This window comes from Scophthalmus maximus, chromosome 11, assembly GCF_022379125.1.
Source record: "Scophthalmus maximus strain ysfricsl-2021 chromosome 11, ASM2237912v1, whole genome shotgun sequence".
NCBI lineage: Eukaryota > Metazoa > Chordata > Actinopteri > Pleuronectiformes > Scophthalmidae > Scophthalmus > Scophthalmus maximus.
Genome location: NC_061525.1, coordinates 16,706,175 through 16,732,500, shown reverse-complemented (window position 1 = coordinate 16,732,500; position 26,326 = coordinate 16,706,175). Strand labels below are relative to the sequence as shown.

Here is a 26,326-nt window from a genome sequence, read left to right as displayed (position 1 = left end):
TGACATACCTTTTCGGATATCTAATGGAGTCCATTGGTGTCGGAGAGATCCTGATGGTGTTTGACATCGTTATGCCCTTTTTGTTGTTTGTTTGATGAGGTCATTTATCACACATTTGTTGAGACTTGTTGATAGACGGAGAAGAATGAAAGTATAATAATAATAACATGCGAAAGGAGATTTGTCACTATGAGGGAAAAGAAAACCAACCAACTGCAGATCTGAAAGTTGTGATCTCCGAGTCTTCAAGGTGATGTTCCTTGCACAAGGATTGATGAGATAACTCTTGAAACAAAAGCAGCGATTATGGATGTTGAGGATGAATAATATCATACTCATCGTACACACACTTCCTGATTTTGCTAAGTGGCTGTTTTCCTGAGATGGACAATTTTTATGAGGTTCCTGGGACAACAACTGCCTCAGCCAATCAACCTCTGTGATGTCATCACAGCGAGCAACCATAACACTATCCCAACTGTCAGGGACTGAGCAGTCAAAGGACCGACGAGCACAGGATTGCTTTTCAGAAATGGGTTTTTATTTTACCCAAAACATGCCAAAAGGTACAAAGGAATGAAAGAGATTCAAAACAGGGTAGAAACTGGGCCCATTAAAAAGAGGTCAGCCAAACAAAACTCTACTCAAAAGTAGTTCTAAGAAACCTCATTCGCCCCATGCTGACGCAGCGCTTGGTCCGGTCCAATTACTGGGCCTATGTATATTAGTGGACTCCACCCTTCGTCACATCTTTAGGCCAAACAAGGAAGAAGGACTGATGCAAGCAGACACGATAAATCAAAAACAAAGAAATACGAATTACTACAACAAACTCACGGAACAGTGCAAACCAAATGTGCACGCCTCATTAAGAATACTGTGCATTGTCAAATATCAATACACAAGATAGTAATGGAAAAATGCCTGGTTGTGTTAATTTAAGTGACTGCAAAAAAACGAACAAAACCCGTGTTAGTGACGCAAGAGTTTGTGATTTTTACCATTTTTTTCATGTTAACGGTGTGGATGTGGATACAGCCACCAAGCAGACCCTAACCCTCAACAAAATGTTGGTACCAGGACAGCAGCCACTAAGCAAAATAAGGACGTCCCTGATCATACGGTGTTTTGATATGTTGAGCACATTGTTTTCTGGTGCTCAGGTGCATATAGTACCCCTGACACACTTGCGATCAAGAGGCACATGAAACATTGCATGCCCACTGAGCAAAAACTTTTCCCTGCATATCCAAAAATATTGCAGCTTCCTTAAATTGTCTACACAACAGAAAAAAGAAGAAGCAGCATGACCTCTTGTAGTTGCCAGCAAATAATGATCAGGTACAATATGCAGCCTATTTAAGTCCCAGAGCTTTCTGCTGCAACCCGAAGGTGGTAATCTTGCATTCGCTGAAAAACACGGGCAGAAATTTTATTACGTGAAGACGTGTACAGCCTGTTTAATGTCGAAGCTCGAATGCTAGTCCTCCTTTATCCTCACACCGTCTGTTGATGGCACATGAGTGGGACTAGTGCACAGTGATAGAAGAAAGATCCTCTTACCTTTTATGTGGGTGAATGCACATCTATTAGTGTATAGTATATGGCAAGGTGCCTCCATCTTCCTGCACGTGTGGTGAATAAGTGTGGTCAGCGAAAAAAGAAGTGCGTTTCTATAGAAGTCTGAGAAGATGACCCCACTTGTCACTCGATCGTCACTTGATCACGTTTTCATGAGGAGGTTATGGTCTCAACCTCTAGTTTCAAATCTGAACAGCACGGTGTTCATAATCTGTACATTGTGCTATCAGTTAGAGTAAAATAGACAATAAAGCACTGTAACACATTCGAGTGCGATTGACAGCTGGTACCGTCCAATCGATGAATGGTTACTTGGAAGAGATCTCAGTCAGACCCACAACCGCTCCTACATCTGGATGCAAAAAACCCAGCGCTGATCAAAATGCCAAACTCAAGGCTTCAAAACTACAGTTCACATCCCAATGGATGAAGTCACATTGGGTTGCCACTCGATAGGAACACAAACGTGCAGAAAATAAAACAGTGTTTCGGGACTAATGACTCTCACTGAGTTCAAGTACAACAGGCAGGAGTGTTAGTCTCTGCCGATGTTGTGTGCGCACTAGTTGATTTGGAAGATTTTATAACGCCCTCGTGCGCAATCTGGATAAATGCAGAGATATAACTGCCTAATGGCGTGTGCAAGGTGTTTGTTTAGGGAATGAGGATTTGATTTTCCTTTCTGCATCTACAGTTAGGCCTACGCAACACGAGAGAGATGGGGGGGGGGGCTGAGAGACACATCGTTTATGTGACTGATGTGGGTTGCAAATGAAATGGTGGCTTGTTCTAAGGAGAGCAATGTGTTGTTTTGTGTCTATGGATATATTTAGGGTTGACATTTTAAGTGAGGAGAATGTATGATATCTGAATCTTTACATGAACCCGTCAATCGTGTGTGTGTGTGTGAGCGAGAGCTGAGTTTGGTTTAATTTGTTCAGCATAGGGGCAGCAGTTTGCCCTGTTATCATCATCATGACACTGTCATGTTAATTACATTCAATGAGACTCTCTATCCCCTGATACCTCTTTTTTTTAGTGCACTCTCCTCCTTTTTCTTATATGTCCTTCTTCCTCCGTCTCTCTTCCTCTATGGTCCTCCACACACGTCTCCTGTCCCCCCTTTCTTCTCCTCCTCTCTCCATCGTCCCTCCTTCGGTCTTTTCATCTAATGAGCTCAGTTTTCATCCCCTTCCACTGTTACTCAGATTCCATTTCTAGATTTTCACTACAACCCACCTTCATTTCCTTCTGCCCAGTCCACCCCCTTCCCCCAAACTCAGCTAACCACCACCAACACCCCTGTCGTGACCTTGGTCCTGTTTTGCATAAGCAGCGGATGCCATCCTCTGCTGTCTAAACTGCCCCAGCTGTTTACGGTCAATTAAACTGCTCCGATGCAGTGAAGTTGGGTATTTGTGTAGCTCTGAGGTTAAGCAAATTATAAGACTCGCCCATTAGTGCAGAGGGATGGCTACTTGAACATTGACTCGAGGGAGTTTGGCTGGACACAATACATGCTCGGTATATTTATTGTTGCTAGATGTGTCCTGTACTTCTGTGTGAATCATCCACTTAGCGGTTAATTTGCCCACATTTTGCAAAGGGGCATATGTCACAGTTCTTCATTAAATGGATGCAGTCTATAATTTATAATAAGAAGGCGCATGCAGTCGTGGATGCACACTTTTTTTTACATTGGAGGATGTTATTTTTGTTTTGTTTCAGTCTTGAAAACAATTCAAACTCATCAAAACTTGGTATATTATAGCATGAAATATACCAAGTTTGAATTGGTTAGAGTCGATGGGAAAACACTTGGGGAATGACATACAGTGCGCTGATGGATTTTGTTGGTGTCAACATGGTTGTTCAACAGCAAAATTGATCTTAAAGGACCCCCGCCCCCCAAAAGCTGAGGTTTTACGTGGCCTTGTTGTGAATGCTGTGTACAACTTGTTAGTGAGATTCCTCACTGTAGCTTTGAGGTGTGATACGCTGTTGTGGTTATTAATATCATCCTGTCACAGTGGTGACTCGGCTCAGTAACAGTGACCTAGAGCCATTCCCCGGGAAGAAGAGGGCAAGGCCAGAAGGCTGGTCTGGTGTTTGTAACACCTCCGTACATAAATCGACGGCGCCGAAGAGCCAGTAGTCTACTCATCTCATTAACCTTCATTTAGACTCAACAATTACTGCTCAATATGTTGGCAACTATAATGGCCAATGGAGTGGCCATTATACTGATTTCATTTCCACAGTTTGTTCACTTACATATCGAGTACAGCGGTGAGATTGATATTTGCTGTGACATGGCATCAGGCTTTGATCACACAGCTTGTTGCACTTACGGTTGCTCAGACAAGGTGTGAATAGAAACAGGTAATGAAGGAAATTAAGTCTTTGGACCTGTAAAGAACGTGTGTTTAGCTAAAAAAAAAAATGGATGAACTGATCTACCAAAACTCTTATCTGATATATGAATGGTACATTATCTGCTGTTATTTCACCATTTTCCCATGCACTGCACAGTATGATAAACTAATCTTATCACACATTGGTCAAACAATGAGTAGTGCCCATATCAAAACATAATAGAAGCATATTTAGTTTAGTTTGAAACGTACGTGTACATTGAAGGTCTGTCAAACTTAAGACAGGAAGGCAGGAAGTTATTACACAAAGGTTAACACAGATCAATCTAATAAACTATAGACAGGCCTGTGTGGTTAGCGTACTTGTCAAATCCAGCAACAACACAGATGTTCAATTTCTAACAGTCTTTTCTGCTCGCAGGTTTACGTGATCATGTCTCTTTCACCTGTTTCTGTGAAGACCAACTCTGCCTAATAATTGGCTGAGCCAGGAGTTATGTCAGCCAATGAGACTTAGCCCCGATTGTCTTTTGAATTTCCCAGGTTGCACTGCTGCACCTGTCTCAGCTGTCGGAGTGATGGTGACACCTTGAAATCCGGAGGCAAGAAAGACAAGTTGGAAGAGAGGAATATTTTCATAATCCGTATTCCAAAGCTCCTCTGTTCCACGAGGTCCTGCCATGGAGAGGACAAGTGTTTCTTGGACGAGTAGTTCCCTGTGACGGCTCTACACAACAGACCTGAGATCTGCTTCTCCTCTTGTTACCCGACTGGACCAAGATGATGCTTTGGCTGCTGCTAGTTCTGGCCATGTGGGTGGGGCCTGATCAAGCTGACTCTGCCCAGTCCAACGAACGGCGAGTTGTAGCACACATACCTGGCGACATCATCATTGGAGCCTTGTTCTCAGTCCATCATCAGCCTCCTGCTGACAAGGTACGTCTGCAGGATTGTGTATTATAGAAGTTCATGAATTCTGTTTTTGTAAGTTTTTGTAAGAGTGTAAGTTTTCCCATTCCACTTCCACTGACCATGGTGACTGGATTTGAAGATAAAAAAGCAAAAGATTTTCTAAAAGTTAAGTCAGAAAATGTATAAAATGATGGTCAGCATCATTACTTTTTGGCCCACTTTCCAATTTTTGTTACAGAGTCATAATTTTGCTCTGCTTATTTAGACCCAATTTGTAGAATGGTTTCCTCCGTGTGAGTCCATGAACATTCAGCCTTCATTAGCTGACCCACTGGCTTTTAAGCTTTCCCCCCCCATCTCATTATGGATAAAAGCACACAGGAAAATATGACTCTTTCAAAAATAGCAGCCATGTGAACATAAAACCAGTTTTAGTCCAACAGTGAAAAAATCTGTTAAAATCTTCTTTTTTAAAACTGTGTCTTAATGTTCGAAAAGGAAAATGTGTCTGAGTAATAAACACCATCAACGACATGGCCAGCATTTAGAAAACGTTGTTTTTCTAAATGTCAGTGCAATTTGACTTGATTTGATGTCTGCCTTGTCTGCACAGGTACACGAGCGCAAGTGTGGTGCGGTGCGAGAGCAGTATGGCATCCAGAGGGTGGAGGCCATGATGGCCACGCTGGACCGCATCAACAATGACCCGCAAATCCTTCCCAACATCACCCTGGGCTGTGAGATCCGGGACTCCTGTTGGCACTCAGCCGTGGCGCTGGAGCAGAGCATCGAGTTCATACGGGACTCGCTGGTCTCCTCTGACGAGGCAGAGGAGTGGGGCGGGGGAGGCCTCTTGGGAGGAGGGGGAGGAGGAGCGACGATGAAGTGCGCAGACCCCTCTGCCACCCCAATGCGGGGGAAGAAGCCTATTGTGGGTTTGATTGGACCGGGGTCAAGCTCAGTGGCCATCCAAGTCCAGAACCTTCTGCAGCTGTTCAACATACCACAGATTGCCTACTCTGCCACCAGTATGGACCTCAGCGACAAGGTGAGACCACATACCTGTAGATGTTAGCACACGAGGGGATCGGTTAGGGAGAGATTGTATTGTTGCTACATTCATATAGCTCCTACTAAATATTGTTCTCCTGGTTGACTGGTTTTCTTTGATTTTATTTCAATTGCCTTAGAGCCTTTTTAAGTACTTCATGCGAGTGGTGCCTTCAGATGCCCAGCAGGCAAGAGCTATGGTGGACATTGTCAAGAGATACAGCTGGAGCTACGTGTCTGCGATACACACTGAAGGTACAACTGCCCACACACTCTCTCTCTGACTTCTGCACAAATTCTTGTCCTTTTTATTTGTTTTGGTTCTCTCTACCTTTCTCTGCCTTCTGTTCTTGGCTTCTCATTATATTAATTTACCTGAATATCTTGTCCAGAGCGACCTATTATTACTTTTGTAAATTGTGACGCTTTACAAAAGCAGTGACTTTTTAAAAAAAGCATTCAAGGACAAGAATAACGAAAGAGATAAGGGAGAGTGGTTGTGTACTAGATTGTAGGAATATTGCAGCAGAGAGGAAGAGGGGGGAGGGAACTGATTTTCAAAGAGAATTTTCATCTCATGGATGGAAATGTGATATAAATGGAATTACTGTAGTTGGGAAGGAAAAGCTGTAGGCATTAAGGATTACTGTACTCACTCACTAACTTACGACATATTTGTGCGAATGATTTAAAATATTTTTCAACTCTATTAGCAAATTATTGTCTTTATATTGATGAATACCAATATTTTTTTTCCAATTATGTTATATGTATTCTACATACATCATGTGAATGTAGAAACATTTCATATTTACGTGAGAGTTAAATCTATATATAATATACTGGTGATTAAATTCTGTAAAACAATGCATAAAGCAGTTTCATGTTACAAATCTGTCTTTCTCCAACATTAGTTGGCAGACACAAGATTTCTTTGAGTGGGTGTGAGCCAAGTCAAACAGTTAACAATAAACACGTTTATTCTTTTTGCCAAATAGATGGAAAGCATATTGAACTTGAAAATGTCCCCACCTCCACCCAACATAAAAACTGTGACCCTAAAAGACCTTTTTTAAATTTGATTTATTACAACATTATAACATGATAACATGTTAACAGTTTTGTAGCCTGCCTCGTTATAAGTCTCATTGAAACAAGTGTTTATCTAGAAACATTAGGAGGGAGAGTGGAAATAAAACACACAAAACCCCAGTGACAAAATGGGTTGATGGCCAAAAATGTTATAATAAAAAAACCAGTTGATATCGACAATTATCACGAATCACAAATGTCACATTGTTTCTTCAAAGATTATAGACTGATTTGTAATCCTTATTGAAGGTGTTGATTTTAAACAGTGGAAAATTCTAAAAATTATGTTTATGTAGATGATGGGTCACAGACAAATCACACTGAATATTGTTCAGTTTGTCAGAAGGCTGTGTGTGTGTGTGTGTGTGTGTGTGTGTGTGTGTGTGTGTGTGTGTGTGTGTGTAGGCACTTGTGTTTTAGACAGTGCTTGTGTGTACAAATGTGTGTGTGTTTGTCAGGAAAGTATTAGTCTTTTTATTTCCTCAGACAGGTGTGTTTGACCTTGATACTGGTTTTCATGGTCAGTCGCTGCCTTCTCAACCACCATCGCTCTCAGACAGAGAGCCAGAGGGGGTGGGGGTGGTTGTCGAGAGGAGATGGAAAGAATTAGGAAGGGATAGAAAAGCGAGAGCAACAGAGGGAGAGAGCGATAAAGAGCAGAGGCGAGCGATAGGAAAGACATCAATGGAATGAAGAGGGGAAGACAGGGAGGAAAATGAAGTGGAAAGGGAGGAAATCAAGGGTTTATAGAGGAAAAAGCATGGAGAAAAATTGAGTATGAGGCACACGGTATAGAAAGTGAGAATGAGGAGAGCCACAGAAAATGAGTTACAAGGTGTGTGTGTGTGTGTGTGTGTGTGTGTGTGTGTGTGTGTGTGTTGCGTGGGATAGATAAGAGCATACAGGAGCTGCAGATTCAGAGAAAGATGGTCGAGGGGGCTTGAGTTTACGGAGACTCATTAATTCCCTGCATTAACATTTTGCATCTGGAGGCAAGAGATCGTGGAAAGTGTTGTGCAAGAAACTGAATAATACATGTAATATCACAAAGTAATTGCACTGAAAATAATGAAATAATATTTGAGGGGAGAATACTGCAAGTATTACTTTCTCATTGGGAGATTAGTCCTCCAAACTCGTGCGACAAACTATGTCGTGTGTGTAAAATTAGCCATTACTCTACAGAATATAAGCAAACCCATTGAAATACTCAAACCTGAGGGACTTACCAGATCTACGGTACTCCTACTGCTGACCTCTAGTGGCTGTGCACATAATCTTTAAAACGACCACATAGGTTGTAATAAGCTGCTTGAGTAATTACCTGTGTGTTGTTTGTTTTTTTAGTGGAGGACAGTCTCCTCATTCAAGTCCTGGCTCCAATGCTAAAATCAATGCACAGCACAGGGCTCCTCCCGAGGGTGTGAGAAGGACATGTTGTAACTCTGGCGCTTAGTAATAAAAAAAACAACAGGGTCATGCTGTTACACATGATTCAGGGGAGCAGCTGCTTGTGTGATTATGTCAAAATCCCATTATTATCTAAAAGGTTAGATAATGCGATGTTTGCAAACCTGACTTCCAGAGAGAAACACCGTCTCAGTCAAAGTTTAGTTTAAACACAGCAGTGGTATATGATTAATTGCAGCACAACAGAGGTTGGATGATTCAACAGTAAATGCAAATGTGTGTATATGCAAATTACTGCATACTTCATGCATAGGGGGGAAAGAATAGCAGCAGGAACACTGATGTTCCAACACAGACAGATCATAGAATAAAGGATCTGTGGAGCACCCAAGGGAGACGGGCCCAAGCTCACAGCGCTGCTCTGTTTCACTTGGCACTGTAAAGGGAAAAGGGAGATGTTGGTCATTGCCCTACGTCAGCATTCATCTCTAATCCACCATCAACAACTTCAACTATTGCTGGCATGAACACGCACAGTACCTAATAGATAAAATGTGCATATGCTGTTTAATATCTCAACTTTTTTGATCCGTGTTGTTGCTCTCTGTCGCTCTGTTCAGTTTGAATTCAGCTCAGTGGGTTTTTATTGACTTGGAATTTGACGAGCACGCAAGAAATTGATCAAACTGTCAATAAATCAAGATGTCGACCTTCTCTCCACCTCTTCCTCTTTACTCTCACTCTTTGCTCTTTTCTCACTTTCTCTCTCGTTTGTCTATATTTACTTTTTTGATCCGGACACCACTGATTCTCTCCCCCTTGCGTCATTTGTTTTTCTCCTCCTTTCTTTTCACATGATTCCTCTCTCTGTAACCTCACATGCTCTTTTTGCCTATTTAACTGTGATGGCTGCTGGAAGACTGATGAGGATGAAAGTGGGACGTGTTGGGGAGGGCAGTCCACGGACAGGAACAATCAATGGGGAAGAGGAGAATGACAGAATTTGCTCACATTTTTGCCGTCATATGTGGCAGTGTTGCGTAAGGGAGAAGATTCAAAAAAGGGGAGTCATGGGCGCATGTCTGGTGAGTCTCCATTTAACAAGAGCTCGTCTGTGTTTTAATGAATCCTGGGTCACAGCTCACATCTACTCATACTGGCTCAGGCTCAGGTTTCAGAACTCATGTTCTGGGAGTCCACTGAATGGCTTCTGTTAAGTTCGATAGATGTTTTACTAGCGCTCACGCCGCCCTGGCTCTATCCACAAGGGAGCATTTAATAGAGATTTCCTGTTGGCACAGGTGTTGGCAAGCTTATCAAGGGGAAAAAAAATGTCTGAGATGTGCCATGGTAAAACCAGTTATAAAACGGTATTGTCTGGGAGGATATGCGCGCTGTATGTGCAGAGCCAGTGTTCATTATATCAATCAATCTTTGCAGTTAGCTGCACCAGTATACAAGCACATGCAGACATATACTGTACAATCTTTGCAATGATTTATGTTTGGGAGTTTGGTTGTGTACTGTGTGTGCTTTTCCAAATTTGAAAAAAACACACCCTAGGCTTACAAATCATGTACTCATGAACTTTAATGTTTGTGTAAATGTAGGGACTTAACGTGCACTTTAACTAAATAGCACTTTACCAAGGTTTAATTTCCTTCTGTCAGACACTGTACCTCTTTTCTTTTGGATTAATATGAACTGAAGTCTGCTGTGGGTCTTATGCTAATGTGAACTGAAAAATACTGGTTGCAGACACAAGTCGTTTAAAGTGATTGCGATGTAGAATTTTCTATTTGCCTGTTTGAAGTCCAGAAAGTAAGATTTCTGGGCACAGACATATTATTAGATATAGTTTGCCCAGTATAGATTTAAAGCATGGCACAAGCGGCGCTCGGAGGGGAAACTACGCCTGCGGAGAAAACCATGGTTATGGTCATAGAACTGCTAATAAGCATCCTGTCTATAGCCTGGAGCTATTTCCATTGCAAATGCAGGGAAAGATGGACACGAAAATATGTATTCAACAGCAGATTTTTAAAAACGAGCAAGAGTCTAAAAGTCCAAATGGCTAGTGATCCCTTAAGGACTTTTAGTTTTTTTCAAAACTCAATTAGTGGTTTCAACTGAGTAACTAACGGACATTAAAGCCCTACGGTATGGCTTGCAGGGGTAGAACTAAAAAGAAAATATCATAGATAGGGATACGTACTGTGTGTTAGAGCAAACTAAATTATTTGATCGAGACTACAACCTCCTACAGTTTATATAAGCTTTAGTGAGATTGTTCATTACATTACAAGAAATTAGGTCTGTCACTAGCTTTATACCAACTCACATGTGTCTGTGTGCGAATGCATGTTATTATATATCTGTCTTTATGTCTGTGCTCCATTTAGCCAAATTAAGCCAGGTCAGATTTTTCCAAATATTCCTAAAGAGGCAACTTGTACAGCATTTGTCTTCTGACCCCTTATGCAGATAAAGACACACTAGTTGAGGAAACCTCAGAAAGACCAACTTATAGGAGGGATTTCTCTTTAAGGAAGACCGGGATAACGATGAAGAGAAAGAGAGGGATTATAAGAGACGAGGCGAGGGAAGGAGGGTGCCTCATAATGTGTACATTTTTACTGCATGTTTTTTTTCTGGGAAGCTGTGATAGGAGGGGATAAGGCTTGAAGAGAGGAAACAGACGAGTAGGGAGAGGGGGGGAGAGGCAGGGGACATGTAATTGCATGTAATAGACCTGATAAGAGTGACAAGAGGATGAGGATGGTAATTGAGAAGAAGTAATGGAGGAAGGGTGAGAGGGAGAAGGGAGGGAAGGAGACGAGGGGAGAAGTAACACGGGACCACCTGTGTCTAGATTTCCACTGGCCGTTTCGCTAAGTGGGGGAAGGAGACACTTCAGTTTTGTATTTGATTGAATGTTATTGATATATATTGTAATTTATTGTAATATATCAGATGGATAAGAAGAAGCGTGAGGAGGAGAGATCAAAGGATGAAAGGGCATGAGGAGCACACAGGGATGACGACATTGTCCTGTCATTGACATTGTTCTTTTTTGTTTTTTTGGAGGGATGGGAGCATTTGAATGTTTTTGTGTGCTAATAATGTTAAGCAGCTTGAAGAGAGCGCATGTGTGTCTGAGGGATTCAGAGACAGAAAAAGGGTGATAAAGAGACACACGACGAGCTTACTGAGTGAGAGAGCGATGTCTCGCACATAAATCCCCGTTGAGACCGGAGTGAAGTAGGTTACAAGCTTTATCGATTTTGATGATGGTAACAGTATGACCGTGTGTGTGTGTGTGTGCGGGAGAGTGTGTGTGCAGGGGACACTCTGTACCATCTGTCTCCCACTCCTCTCACTGAGACACTAATTACAGGACTTTACACTTTGCTCCACCACTCTCATCATTGGCCTGACCACACACACACACACACACACGCGCGCGCACACACACACACACACAGTAATGCAGCAGTGGTCAGGGATTCTTTTCTGCTTTTGGCTGTACATTTCCTCTTCCCCTTTTCTCCTCTGCCCCTCCTCCTCCTCTGTCATGATTTCTTTCCCCTCATCTCTATCCCTTTATCGCTCCCTCACTTTTTCTCAGTTGACCTCTCACTTTTTCTTTTCATCTAGTAGAGCAGAGATCAATGATGTCTAATTAGGCTGCTCTCCGTTATGGATGACACACGCAGAAAAAAAGGAAACACTGGTGATTACAATCTCATCGAGTAAGGAAAGAGACAAAAACTAGAAAAAAGACGGGCTGTTCAATTAACACGGGAAAGAGAAAGATTAAAGGGAGAGGAAGAGAAAAGAGGGGAATCCTATCATATTCTTTGCCAGAGTGTACAACGCTTCATTAGCATAAATTCCAGGTCACCCACTTTCTCTGGCAGAGAAACGGGTGCCACAGTGGGGAGACGCTTTCTTTGACACAAATTTGAGCTTCATGATTAGTGCAGTAGCAGGCGGGTTACTGCAGTGGGCATGCGGTAGAAAATCAGAAGGGATCAGCTTCCTTAACTGTCCCATTTCCCTCCAAAAATCATTGTCTGGCGAAACTGTCTATACACACATCCGTCCATGTTCCTATCCTTTTCAAGACGCCATTGAAGTACTTCTCCCTACACAATTGAATTGACTGAAAACCCACCGACCTTTACCCTTTCTTTGAATTTCCAGGCAACTACGGTGAGAGTGGGATGGAAGCGTTCAAGGACATGGCAGCCAAGGAGGGCATCTGTATCGCCCATTCCGGTAAGAGACTCAGGTGGTGAGAGGCACAGTGGACCAAACATGTCAGATAGCCACCGACCGTGTTTGCATTTGACTTTCCTCCAGGGAAAATCTGGAGCAATGCTGGACAGCAGAGTTTTGACCGGCTGCTGGAGCGACTGAGGGCCCACCTGCCCAAGGCCAGGGTGGTGGCATGTTTCTGTGAGGGTATGACCGTCCGCAACATCCTGATGGCCATGAGGCGCCAGGGACTGGTCGGAGAGTTCCTGCTCATCGGCAGGTCAGTGGAGCTACGGAGCTAGCTAAGTGATTAGCGGAACTGTGTTTGACATATATGGACATTTAGTATTTTTTTGTGGTCAATTAAATTGCTGGATATCTCTGTTCATCTCATAAATGTGCATTTGTTTCTTTTTGTGGTATTGGGAAAAAAGGTTTGTTAATTCAGTGGAAATGGCCTTCTCCTGCTAAACAACTGCAGCAAAAACCCTGTCATGTTCAGTAATGTACAGTGCAGTATACTGTGGTAACCATGGCTTGAAATGACCTCAGAGCCATGAACAATGTTTATTTTGTCACGTGTAAAATGAATTCAGACGTAATTTTGAACCAAGAAACGTCTTGTGAATGGAAACGTTGTAGATTCAGGTACAGGCTGCGTGAAAACGGTGGCACAGCACTCCTTGAATCACAGACGTAGAGAGTCACACTGGTATTCATTACTTCCAAAATAGAATATAGTGTAATCTGCTCTTTACAGAAGGAGACTTTTTTGCCATTTATACATTCACAGAAACACACTTTTGAATTTCGGAAGTGGTCTTCACATTTAGCTCTGTTTCTCACTTAGATGAAATCCTCCCACAATTCACTTGCAAAAATAACCTTCCAATCTGTGTGTGTGTGTGTGTGTGTGTGTGTGTGTGTGTTAAAGCTACTTCTAAGGCTCTTGAATTTTGGTTGCTATGCCAACTATGTAATTAACATAAGATTCATAATGATTTTAGCACCTATACCAGTCAATAGGCTGACAAAATTGACTTTGAATAGATTGGAAGCTTTACCATGTGATTACCATTAAAGTACCACGAATATAATTCTATTCGATTTTGTTCTACTCTCCCCCCCCCACCAGTGATCTGCTCTGTGAAGCTTAATCGCTACCATCATCATTTTTGTCGTCGTCATACTCATCTTACTCATCATCTTCATCTACGTCTTCATCATCATCATCATTGTCGTCATCCTGCTGAGAGTGAGGTAACATTTCAAACCATACTAGTCTCAAATACGCAGCATGGCTTTACCCTGTGTCAATGATAAAACTAGAAGTAGAGACAGAGAGGTCATAAAGTTAAAGTTGTGACCATTCACTGTGTTATACAAAGGCTTTGATGGATAAAGTCAACATTTGTTTTTTAGTGTTCACGGGAATGCTTCCCGTCTGCGAACAGCTACTGTAAATGTACGTTTCAGCAAAACACCTAACCTCCAGTGCAGCTGCTCAATGGTTAGCAGTAATAGACGAGGGAGGTTTACAGATATGAGTATGTGGAAATGGATGAAAGCCAAGGTGAAAATAAAATTCTCAGGATTTGTAACCCTCAAATACTCTGGTTTTGGCAGGTAGAGCACCAGTATAGGTTTTCATTATTGAAATTCCCTAATAGGATGAAAAAGGGATCGAAATAATTTGATAAAAAATGTAAAAAGGAAGATGCAAAGACCACTTACGGGACATGACATTGGTTCTGAAATTTGGTACAGCCAGGGCAGTTTTCCCATTGCCACTTTGACAACTTAAACCATACTAAGTGTTATTCAGTATTTTAATCTGTGCCCTTAGAAGAATACCAGCTGACTCAACTTGTTCCAACAGTTTTATTAAATTGTGAGACACTGTCTTGATAGCCCTACTACACCTGCTCATTTCTGTCTGGTCACTTGTCACATTCAAATGTCTTGAACCACGTGAAAATGCATTTAAATCAGCTAAAGCTCTCATGCCTTTTGTTTCCCCCACACTTGTCTGGAGAAAACAAATTTCGGAGGCTGAATATAAAACTTAATGGCTTGTTAAAAATGATAACTTTTTTTTTTTTACTGCACATCCTGGACTCCTCTGTCTCTGGCAGGTCTGTTTTGATTAGATGAGTTAATTGAATATCTGCCCTGGTTAGTGTCAGTATCATAATGAACCGTAGTTTTTTAAATTGGAAATGGTCACGGGTGGGTGCCCTGCTCACTGGTGGTCTGCGGTAGAAACCTCTTATCAGTCCAATTGGGACGACACTCGTTTAACACCAGGATAATTACATTACCACACGGGCAGCCAGACGATGATAAAGCAGATTATTCAGTTACCCAGGGCAGAAAACCATGGTCTTGAAAAGATCAGAAGGAAATACCAGCAGATTTCTGGGTCCTAAGACTGCATTTGTTTCTGTTCGAATATGCCTTGATATAGAGTGTCTTGACCCACACTTCATACCAGTGATAACATTTCAGTAACAAAATACTACTTCAATGTTACGTAATATATCACCTGTACCCAACATTAACTAGTACACTGAAGGCTATAGAGGTTATCAAAACAAAATCAGTGCACTTTCTGATTCAAAATAAAATGTTGTCCTTCTTCTAGAAATATTCCTAAAAACAAAACCTTGGTGCTCAGGGTAAATGCCAGATCTCTCTCGCGCATGCGCGCGCACACACACACACACACACACACACACACACACACACACACACACAGTCTCTTGATTTGGAGCCTGAATGTATCGATTGCCTCTGCAGGCTACAGACCCATTAATGAATAGTCGGGCCAAGATACTGCAAATATCTTACGCCACATGGGACACACAAACACACCCAGCACTAATACACATGCAAGCACATACACTAATACACATACAAGCACAACTGCACATGCTCTTATGTCAATATTTTTTCTCCTTTCTTAAACTCAGATGAGATTGTATTTGCGACAGATATATAAACGTGTTTCAGGCGTCTTTTGCACGACCCTGAAGCAAATATGGACAAATGCTGTCTGACTTGTTAGTCCAAAAAGCCTCACAAATCCTTAAGCCTCTAAATGACATATTATAGAAGGATTGCAGAGTGTGTGTGTGTGTGTGTGTGTGTGTGTGTGTGTGTGTGTGTGTGCGTGCGCGCACGCACTGTACCAGACAAGTCTACAATCTACGGTATGTGTTTGTGGAGTGAATGTATATATCCATTTGCTCACTGGATCAGGCTGCTGGAGTTAAACATAAACACACATGCTCACACGAAATGTGTTTATGCGCTGTCCGTCCCCGCAGTTCAGGCCATTTTCAACCAGACCATGCAGGGCAGCCAGTGATGATATCTGTAACTTATCACATGGTTGACATCACAGCACCAACATCCCAATATTTTATGGTCGGTCGTTACAGTTGGAAATATGTTCCTCTCTTAAGCACCGTCTGCCTTTTACCTGTTACTGTTTGTCCACTCCATCAGTGCTATTTATAAACTGCTGCATTTTGCCATTTACAGCTGTTTCATAATATCATGTTGCTAAGGAAACCAAAGTAGTTAGAAAAACAATCCAGAAAACAGCTTAGAGATTGGTTAGAAAGTACAAATACAAAATCTACCACTGCCTAACAGGTTACAACCAGCGTGTTGCAAGTTTTGCAAAGCTCACAGTGTAGTCGCAGTGTCATGGCAGCCAATGTGTGAGCAGGGCTGAAATGTCTGTGGTAGTTTTCTTCACACAGCACAGACACTGTGGTCTCTCTGTGCTGAAGAAATGACTGTGCTGCTGAATGAACTGAAAGAGAAGAGTTTGAATCAAAAGTTTAAAAAAAAGAAGAAGAAGCAGACTCTCTCTGGAGATCATCCCGTACAGGTCTGCACCCCTTCTGCCTGCTGTTGCCATGGAAATATCCCCTGCCATATTTGGATGAATCCAGCATCGCAGCTGGGGTGATATGCGGCGCATGTGTTTATGTGAATGGCTGTGTGCATGTGTGGGCGCATCTAAATATGAGTGTGTGACTGTCTATATGCTGGGGTTTCTGTCATGCTGAGTGTCATACATTCAGGACCGTTAGAAGAAAGGCTTACTGATGATGCTGATGGTCATCCCAGTGATATTCATGTCAGAGCCCAGACAGATCTGTGCTGATATTCAACGACCCCGATGCCCTTTCGTCTATTGTAACTCTCCTTCCTTACCAGTCTGTTGCCGTTGCCCTTTTCCTCCTCCCTTTTATGACTTATAATCTCGGGGCCCCTCACTGTCTGTCACCGTGTCCCCTCTCTGAATCCAGCTGTTTGCCTTGTCTCGGAGTGCAAAGAGTGTGATGTATGAGAACGGAGACCCTGAGCAGATCGTTAAGCAGAGGTCAGACCCCTGCAGCGTCCCACTTCGCACCACATCCTGTCTGTTAAGGGCAGGCAGCGCTTACCTTGTGGCTTCAAATTGTGAGAGCATTTGAACACGAGAGAGTGGTGGCAAACACGTCAGAGCGACCCAAGATGTCTCAAAGCAGCCCGTCTTTGAAAGAGAGATTTTGAGTGGATCGCACACCTGCATGGGTATGAGAGGAAATGAAAGACTCGGTGGGGGCACAGGAGGGGCGCTGAGAGAAAGAGGGGAAGGAAAGATTCAAAATGGAGGGGAAATGAAAAAGACGAGGGGAGGGGGGCTTTTAGGGCAGAGAAGAGAAAATAGGTGTGTGTGTGTGTGTGTGTGTGTTTTATTGTCTGACATAACAAGCAAACCGCTCACAGTAGGAGCGTAATTTAAGAATTACTGCCTCCTCTGGGATGTGTCTGTGTGCGTCTGCACTTGCGAGAACAAATACACATTTACACGGGCACACATTGACACACAGAGGTGTTGAGAAAAAACACACACTTACTGTCCATGCACACACAAATTTGCCCAGTAAAATAAAAGTTCATATCGGCGAACGTTGGCGCCCACACCGATAGGTCTGTGAACGGCTCATATTGGCAGACATCAATGGCTCTAACTTGATTCTAATTGTAACGCTCTTGGTCCTCTCTGTCTTGCTGCTATTACACAAATGTCTGAACTCGTCGTGCTCCCTTGACTCGCTCATGGACTCCCTTTGAGTCAACCTGTTGAGGCATGACGTAAGGGCTCACGAGAGTGGAATTTTTAAATCAAATATTTGACCAAGAGCAAAGATTTGTACTAAAGTGTCAGTAAAAGGGCAAAAACGCATTTCATTAGATCCATTAGATGTGATGTCTGATGTTTATTAGAAAGTGTTTTCATCACTGTTTACTGATGTCCTTTTGTTGCACAGCATCAAGCTCTTTTTCCACGAGTTTACTGCCCTTAGGTCTGTCTTTTTCCCTCTATGTCAAAAGTGTCAAGCACATATCAAAGATCTCTGTCAGCAGGTGCATGTTTTCACTTCTAAAACCCCAAAGAAATTCTCCCTTGACTTTGGTTTTCAGTTTTGTCAGTTTCGGTGAAGTCCTCCAAGGCAGTCGATCAAGAGCCTAGTGAACTGAAACTACCAAATATCAAAGAATTCCTTATTCAACTCACTTTTACTTTCTCTGTCTCTCTGTCACTAGCTTTCTTTTGCCCTGTCTCCATCTCTTTGTCCTCACACTCCCGCCTTTCTGACACTTTGTTTTTCTCTTTCTTCCCTTTTTCATGGTGTCCTTCCTGCTGTACGTGTTGAACTTGACAGGAAGGTCTGCCCATGAATATTTGTCAGGGTTGAGTAGACAAGACTTGCAGAGATGTCCAGGACAATAACTTCCCTGTGGCTCAAACTCTTTTTTCTCACAACCATAGTGGCTAAAGTACTGAAGTATTGCTGGCACATCAACAGAACTACACAAAAAAATAGACCAGTTAAGACATTAATTATCGTAAAATTGCAGCTGTATTTTCTCCCTTAAAAATAAAAACATACTGGAGACGTCAGAAAAATGAATAAACATCAAATATTCCAAGAACTGGAGGGAGTTTCTACCCTCCTCACAATCAAAACATCTGGTTATTAAATCGTAACTTCCTGAACATTAATAGATGAATAACAAGTCTAGTATGCTCTATATAGTATGTTTATATCTTTTTGACTGATGGTACAGCATTACAAGAATATATGTTGAAGTTGGTACAGTATGTGTTCACATGTAGTGGTGCCAATCAAGGATTAAATCAATAACAAGTGAATCACCGGTTTGTATTTTCTAGTCTCATTCAATAGAAATCTATGTAAGTGACACTCAGTTGAAGCTGCGTTGGTGCTGTTGTATGCGGTGCTGCTGTCATTCCCTCTGGGTCAGTGCCTTCAGTTGGATTTTAGCTGTGAATTTTTTTTTATGAGATCTTGAGGCCACTCTAATAGCATTACATTATACATCCCTGAAAACCTTGTGGTAAATCTATTGCTGCTCTGTGGTACAAGGCGAACTGGAAGTAGGTTCTTTTTTAAGCAACAGACTTGCCCCTAGATTTTCTATACATTTTACTCTCAGATGCAGAAAATTTGTAGCCAGATTAATGACTTTCCGATGGAGACGTAGTCTGACAGGGCAAATTAAATGAGCTGCCAGAATTCATCTCAATGAGTCCCAGGCTAGTAAATTTGTCAACTGACTCATCTGATATAGTAATGTATAGTAAGCGGGAGCCCTGATTGTCTTCCCATTCATTTACTGAACAGAGAGAATCATAATCATGTCTCTGCAAATATAACAAATAAAAAAAAAATCACTTTTGTTTTTTTCCCTTAATGGTGCCAAAGGTTAAACTCTTTAAAGTCCCAATTAAATGACATCTAAATGATTCAGTGTTAAGTATTTTTTGGTTCAAATAGGATATTTGAAGAAATGGGAAGTAATGAAATTTTATTTGAATTTCCATCCGTCATACGACCTTCAAAAGACAAAAAACCCTCTTGTTCCACAATAGTTGTCCCTTTGAGTATATCAGCATTTTTGAGTGGTTGATTTGAACTAAAAGAAATATATATCAAAAAATCTAATCATTTTAGATGGTTCTGCCGCTGCACATCCCTTTCATCTTTTCTTCTCTTTGTTCCCACTGCGAGAGACGGGCTGATTAATGACTACTAGTGATCACGGTGCAGTTAGAGATGATGAAAACACAGAGAGAGTCAAGAACAAAAGAACACATAGGAATTTCTAATATTCCAACTCTCTGAGTCTCTTGACGGGGAATTAAGAGGTTTTCCATATATAGGGCAGACCTGTGGGCATGTACACACACAAACACACACACACACACACACACACACACACACACACACACATACACACACACACACAAACACACACACAAATATTCGCACACCTAAATATTCACACACCTGTGTCCAGATACTGTATTCATTGGCTGATCAACATGTGCGGGCACACACACACACACACACACACACACACACACACACACACACACACACTCACACGTAGGCACGGGCAGACACACAAACACACCTACACACACATATTCATCCTCTTATTGCAATCCCAGGGAATGGCCTTATCCTCTTATACAACTCCAATGGGAAAAGTGCTGGGAATTTGAGAGGAGGGGAGGAGGAGACGGACAGACAAAGAGAGGAGACAGACGGCAGGAAAAGGGAGGTGGAAAGAAGATGGTCCAGTGTAAATATACAGTATATCTGTCCTTGTGTGAATTTTTTTTAACTTTAGTGTGTGCATACAGATCTGTGTTGGCACAACAAGCAGTGTTGTTTGTGCAGTCACTCCGTTGTGAGCTCTCGGTTGCTGCTCATTTTTTCCGAGATGTACCCTGCGGGATTAAACCGACTCTTACGTCAGCCCAGTGGTTCAGCTCACTCTCACGCCAATGCACACACACACACAAAAAAAAAATCATTTTTTTTATGGCCATTGTTATAATCCCCACATGATTCTAAAGGATGCCCCCCTTGTTCTTTTGTGTCTGTTTCACTGAACTTTCTTACACGGACATCAAGTTCACATATTTCAACGACAGCAAAAATCCTATCAGGACAAAGATAACCTCTGATGATTGCTCTTGGTGCTCTTCTCCATCACTCTCGCCCTGTGTCAATTCATTCACTTGTCTTTCTGTAACTCTCTACTTTATTTCAATAACTGGCAGCAAGTCTTCAGCCTCTTTCTGTCTCCTCCTCGATACACTTGCTTTTATAGGCTATCTATGAAGAATTGCCCCTGCTATCTCCTGGGGTGCCTGGACAGGAAATGAATTGGCACTTAATATAGCATTGACTCTGAACCAGGCGGTTGGTAATTAAGAGAAATATGAACTGTGGTGCTCATGAGAAATGGCAGAGTCCTGGCCAAACGATAGATGTGAATATGGAGAAATTGAGTGTTTTGTCGGAGACCACATTTTAAAAAATTGTTCCCCTGCTCTTGTGTGAAATGCACAGGGAAAATGGGAGGCGCTCAAGAAAAAGGATTACGCGACACATATCGAGAGACAGAATGCAACAAATCATCAGCGTTTAAGTGTCCTCCTTCCCGACAGCGCTTCCCGACATGTTAAGTAAAACAGATGCTTGTCGACTCCTCACAACAGGCACTTTGCTCAAATGCCTTATGTGTAGGCAACAGCAAAAAAAGGGCAATGGAATTAAATGAAATATTGACTATTGCCTTGTCTGATTCTCATAAATTTATTGAAGAAATGAACACACTTTTACCCGTTTCTGACATTACAAAATGATCAAGTCTATTATGAACCACACGTTATGCATACAAAGGGTGGATGTTCTTTGGCAGAACAACATACCTTAAGGCATTCATTCAATGCAGTATTCATATTTCCTGCCCATACAAGTACTGAATACAAAAACATGGAGTATTGTGTTGTGCTAAAGTAGCTTGTACCCTTAGTATAAAATCTGTGTGAAATTGGCCATAATCACGTATACTCAAACGCACATTGTGGGATCATATGCAAAGCAAACTAAGCATGTAATGGTACATTTTACAACATAGCCTCACAGGTTGGCATGAAATGACATTAGCACGCTTCTCACGCTGCAGTCTTTTCAGTTCTACGTTGAGCCTTATTGTTGGCCTCTGAAGCAAACGGGCAATGATAACATGCCATTTTGCTCATTATGCGTTCTTTAGGCTGGAGTTATACTTGCATTTTAGCTACACGTTTTGCGTAGACAACCAAATGCCTCATTAGTGTTGTTGTTCATATGCAGTACTTGCTATTTACTACGCGTGTTACTACCACTAGTGGGCACACCATAGAACTCAGACAATAGAACTTCTGGATTTGCATTTGACACTGGAGGAGGTGTAGTCTGCCATTGTCCCTCACTCACCAGCGAGATGAAGCCACAGATTCTCCTTATTGTCCCCAAGTGATCCACTGAAAGCTTTATCATTCAAGTTTTATTTCTTACTGGGTGATATTTGGCCCTGTAAATGAAACATGGTGGTAGCTTTCGTTTATTGCCTGACTCTGTATTGATTAATATGCTAATCCACGGTGCCTACTTCTCTTTATATTTAGAAAATCACCAAGTGCTGACAGCTCATGGTCTTTGATAAAGACTGTGTTTGAGACAACGATAATCAGGGTAACCTACCATGGAAAGCTGTTAAGCTGTCAGATGTTGTGATTGACTTCAATATGTATTTATTTATTAATACCAGTAAGCTTTTGACAGACCGTTTTTAGGTGTTGGTGGTCAGGTTTTATTCATGGTTGCAGCCATTTCAAACTGATGACAGATACTTGTAACAACTGCAAGAGTACAACAGTAATTTCAAATAAATTCTTTTAAAACAACTATTCATCCATCACAATGTACAAACTTCTTAAGATTTATTCAACTGGATGTCAAATGACACCTAAAGTTAGAGGTCAGGTATATCCTCCCCTGACTCCAGCACACGCTCACACCAAACCCACCGTCATCCATTTGTCTCGGTCTCCCTTGCTTTTCCTCTCTTCCGGTGAAGTCAGCGAGGCGGGTGTGATGTGTGCCGCATCACGGCCCCCGCACAGCTTGTTGCCATAGCAACACAGGCGACGGGAGAGCGGGAAAATTACAGAAAGGGATTGAGTGAGAGAGAGTGTGTGTGTGAGAGAGAGAAAGTTTGCGAGAGTGAGATCGGGGTGTTCACTTGCGTACTATTTGCACACTTCCATCTGTGTCACCTTTCTATGAACCAGGACAGTTTCCCAATTCTACACTCTGATCCTTTACATTGAGACACTTAGTTAAGTGGGTCGTTTTCACAGGTTTTAGGTTTTGAACAGTGAGTGGCGGCTCAGGTGGTTAAGTTCACATGCTTTACATGGCGACACGTCTGAACTGAGTAAAAAAATCAAGGTTTATTGCAACTGGCACGTTATTGATGTAAAAGTCTTAAACCCCTTCTAGTTTCAGAATATGAATCTGCTCCAAAAATTCAAAATATTAATGATCTTCAGCTTCCTGCTTCTCAAATTCAAGCTGCGCAGAGTCAGTGTAACCCGAGCGACTGCCACCATAAATCATGTTCAAATGTTTCAGGGAGACCCATGTCATGCGTCATCGAAGGGAGAAAACAATGTGGAATATCAAGGCCGGTTCTTAGACCAGGAGTGCTTTGAAATAATGGATAACAGCTGAGCCTACTGTTGTGTTGAACCAGAAGCAAAGGAAGCCTGCTCATCAGGGGGCAAATGCTTTATCTCTCTACCAGTCGATGCGATGGCAAAATGCGTATAGGCCCCTAAACGTTTCACTGACATTGAGGACTTTTAGTAAAGGAAATCTCATGAGTCTCACAAACTCCATGGTGCCCAGTCAGGCCATAGAAATTTGCTGCCACAGCAAGAACATTCCCAGTGAACAGCGTATGCTAACAGTGTTAATTAGGATACACAGAGGACGTGCAGAATTTTTACTCTACTGCTCTGAACAAAAACACATCAGAGGATTGTGCCTCCCAAGGTTGTCTGAAAAATACCAAAATAATGAGTTCAGTGTGAGGAGCAGATCAGAGCCGACAAAACCGCAAATATCTGCAGATTACATCATTCCCTGCCAGCGGTTCAGACAGAAACAACTGTCTAATACCATACCCTTGTTAATCCGTGTGTACAGTATGTAAACAGTGTACATGGATGCATTCATAGAATGTAAATGAGTCTATATGTAAATCATTAGATACACGGTCACACTTCCAGCTACATATATACTGTTTGTATATTCCCCATTTGACTTGTTACTGTTCTTTATTATTAGTTTAACAATTATTGTCATGTTATTTGTTGTGTCATATTTGCAAAAATGGCTGACACCCATTCATGTAAATAAATCACAATTTAATTTGTATTTGGGAAACACACCCACACACACAAACAAACACACACACACACACACACACACAGAGATGAGCAAGAGTGAGAAAGAGATCATTGGTTTAGATATGTGGCACCAATGGGAGGTGGGAAACTCATCAAAGTCCAGAATAACATGCAGCTACTTTACTGTAGATCCATCTGGTTCTCTCTCTCTCTCGTTCGCTCTCTGATTCACATATACAGACATGCACACGATTCTGTGGACGATAAGCTGGATGTCTCGTTACTGGGCATTAGTTGCACCTCTCCTTGCTAATCCCTGCTGTCAAACAGCCTGGCTCTGTGTGTGTGTGTGTGTTTGTGTGTGTGTGTGTGTGTGTGTGTGTGTGTGTGTTTGTGTGTGTGTGTGTGTGTGTGTGTGTGTGTGTTTGTGTGTGTGTGTGTGTGTGTGTGTATGTGCATGTGTATGTGTATGTGTGCGTGTGCGTGTGTGTGTGTGTGATGGTGTGCGTGCGCGCAGGCCCAACCAGTATAATTATTGCCATTGTGTAAGGCAGGGAATAGCTCTGACTGCTGCTTCTAAGGCACTGGCACGTCATTAGGTTACACAAGATTGTCTGTTAATGGCTGTGTGTGTGTGTGTGTGTGTTTGTGTGTCAATACCAAAAGTAAGGAGTTAGTGTTAGATTATTCTGTCTCAAATGTTGATGTTGTGTGACTCGATTTAAACTTCAAGTAATGTTAAAAGCCAAATACCTTTTCTTACATTTTTAAAGTTCAATATTAGTACAGTATATATATGTAGTGTGTTTATATATATATATAGTGTGTTTATATATATATATATATATATATATATATATATATATATATATATAAGACTTCCAATTGTTAGTGTTGTTTAAATGTCATTGTGTTAATGCAATATTCACATCACATGTCCCATGTACAATGAAAAACCAAAAGCATGGCTCCCTGTTTAATGACCAATAACTTTGTCAATTTACATATTGTATACATATATGCGGAGTACTGTATTAAGACCTGAAACAAACCTGACCTCTTCTTTAGCTTTGCGATCATTTGGTTGCTTTGAAATTGAATTGGCTCGGCTAAATTATTACACCACTTAAAACTTCAATCTCACCTTAGAGTCTGGTCCCATGGCTGGGACCCTTTGCCTTTGACAGTTTGTTAACTGACTCGGTGTTGGCACAGAGGTCTTTGAACACAGACACCGAGAGGGTGAGGGAGTGCTGAGAGTAAAGGAAAATGATGGAGAGAGGGTTGGGAGAGCAGAGAGACGGAGAAGAGAGGATCAGGGAGCGAAAGACCAGAAGGCCACCGTGGCGATAAAGATAAAGCAGGGAGACAGAGAGTAATGTTTCATCGGTGGTGTATTACCTCACCAGGTGATATTACAATGTCCGCTGTGCTGAATATGAGAGATGGCATTTTTATGTGTGAAGCAATAAAAAAGTGATGAGGCCAGACCCAGAGGAATAGGCAGAATATACAGCGTCTGTATCTCTCTGGAAGTCTTTTCTTGCTGACATCATTCCTGCGCCTCTGTGTCTCTGTTTCCTTCTCCACCGCTCAACTCACTTCTTCTCAACGTCTCCGTGAGCACACGCGTAGCCAACCTTAAGAAACAATGCCCTCTCCTTTTTGATCCTCCGCTTTCTCCTCGTGTCAGTCATCTCTCCCCCAGAGATTATATCTGTGTCACTTCATCCTCTCTCTCTCACTCCTTCCTTATCTCTGCAGATTTCGATGTCTTCCACCTCTCCACTCCTGTTCTCTGCTCCCACAGGTTTCTTGGACTTTTGCTTAAAACCGTTTCACTCCTTTTTGTCAGGTGCAGAAACAAGTTGGACAGAGTAGAACGTTTGTCTAAAGACCCAAAATACTGAGATATATATATATATAAAAAAAACGGTTGCACACGCACACATGTGCACATCATTCAACAGAAGAACCATGTTCCGTATTTGTGTGTCCTCTGAATATCGGTGTACTACGTATTGCTCTCACAGCTGACTCCGTCCTGACAAAGACCCCAGCTGCAGCGGAATAATGTCTATTATCTGCACTCATCCATTTTGTTTCCTTCCCTTTTGCTGTTTCGCTCGCTCTCCATTCCATCCCTCCATCTCAAGTTATTTTTGCTCTTCGTATATTTCCTCTGTACTGGTTTGTTTTTCCTCTGTTGGTAGAGTGGAGCGTGGTGATCCTGTTGTAATTCAAATGCAAATAGAAATACAAAGATGTCACATGACATGCCCAAAACTCATTTTGCACAGGT

General features: G+C 42.0%; 1 protein-coding gene across 2 annotated transcripts in view; it reads left to right on the top strand.

Moving 5' to 3' along the window:
- Nucleotides 1-26,326, top strand: part of grm5b (glutamate receptor, metabotropic 5b) — a 56,400-nt gene that overhangs the window by 3,619 nt on the left and 26,455 nt on the right. The window contains exons 2-6 of one of the 2 annotated variants that reach the window (XM_035623624.2): nucleotides 4,500-4,892; nucleotides 5,482-5,916; nucleotides 6,059-6,173; nucleotides 12,627-12,701; nucleotides 12,786-12,960. In XM_035623624.2, the coding sequence (XP_035479517.1) occupies nucleotides 4,737-4,892; nucleotides 5,482-5,916; nucleotides 6,059-6,173; nucleotides 12,627-12,701; nucleotides 12,786-12,960 (956 nt within the window). In that variant the 5' untranslated portion in view covers nucleotides 4,500-4,736. Of the gene's footprint in view, nucleotides 1-4,499; nucleotides 4,893-5,481; nucleotides 5,917-6,058; nucleotides 6,174-11,513; nucleotides 11,682-12,626; nucleotides 12,702-12,785; nucleotides 12,961-26,326 lie in introns of those variants that run through there. The other variant, XM_035623626.2, reaches the window with a different exon arrangement.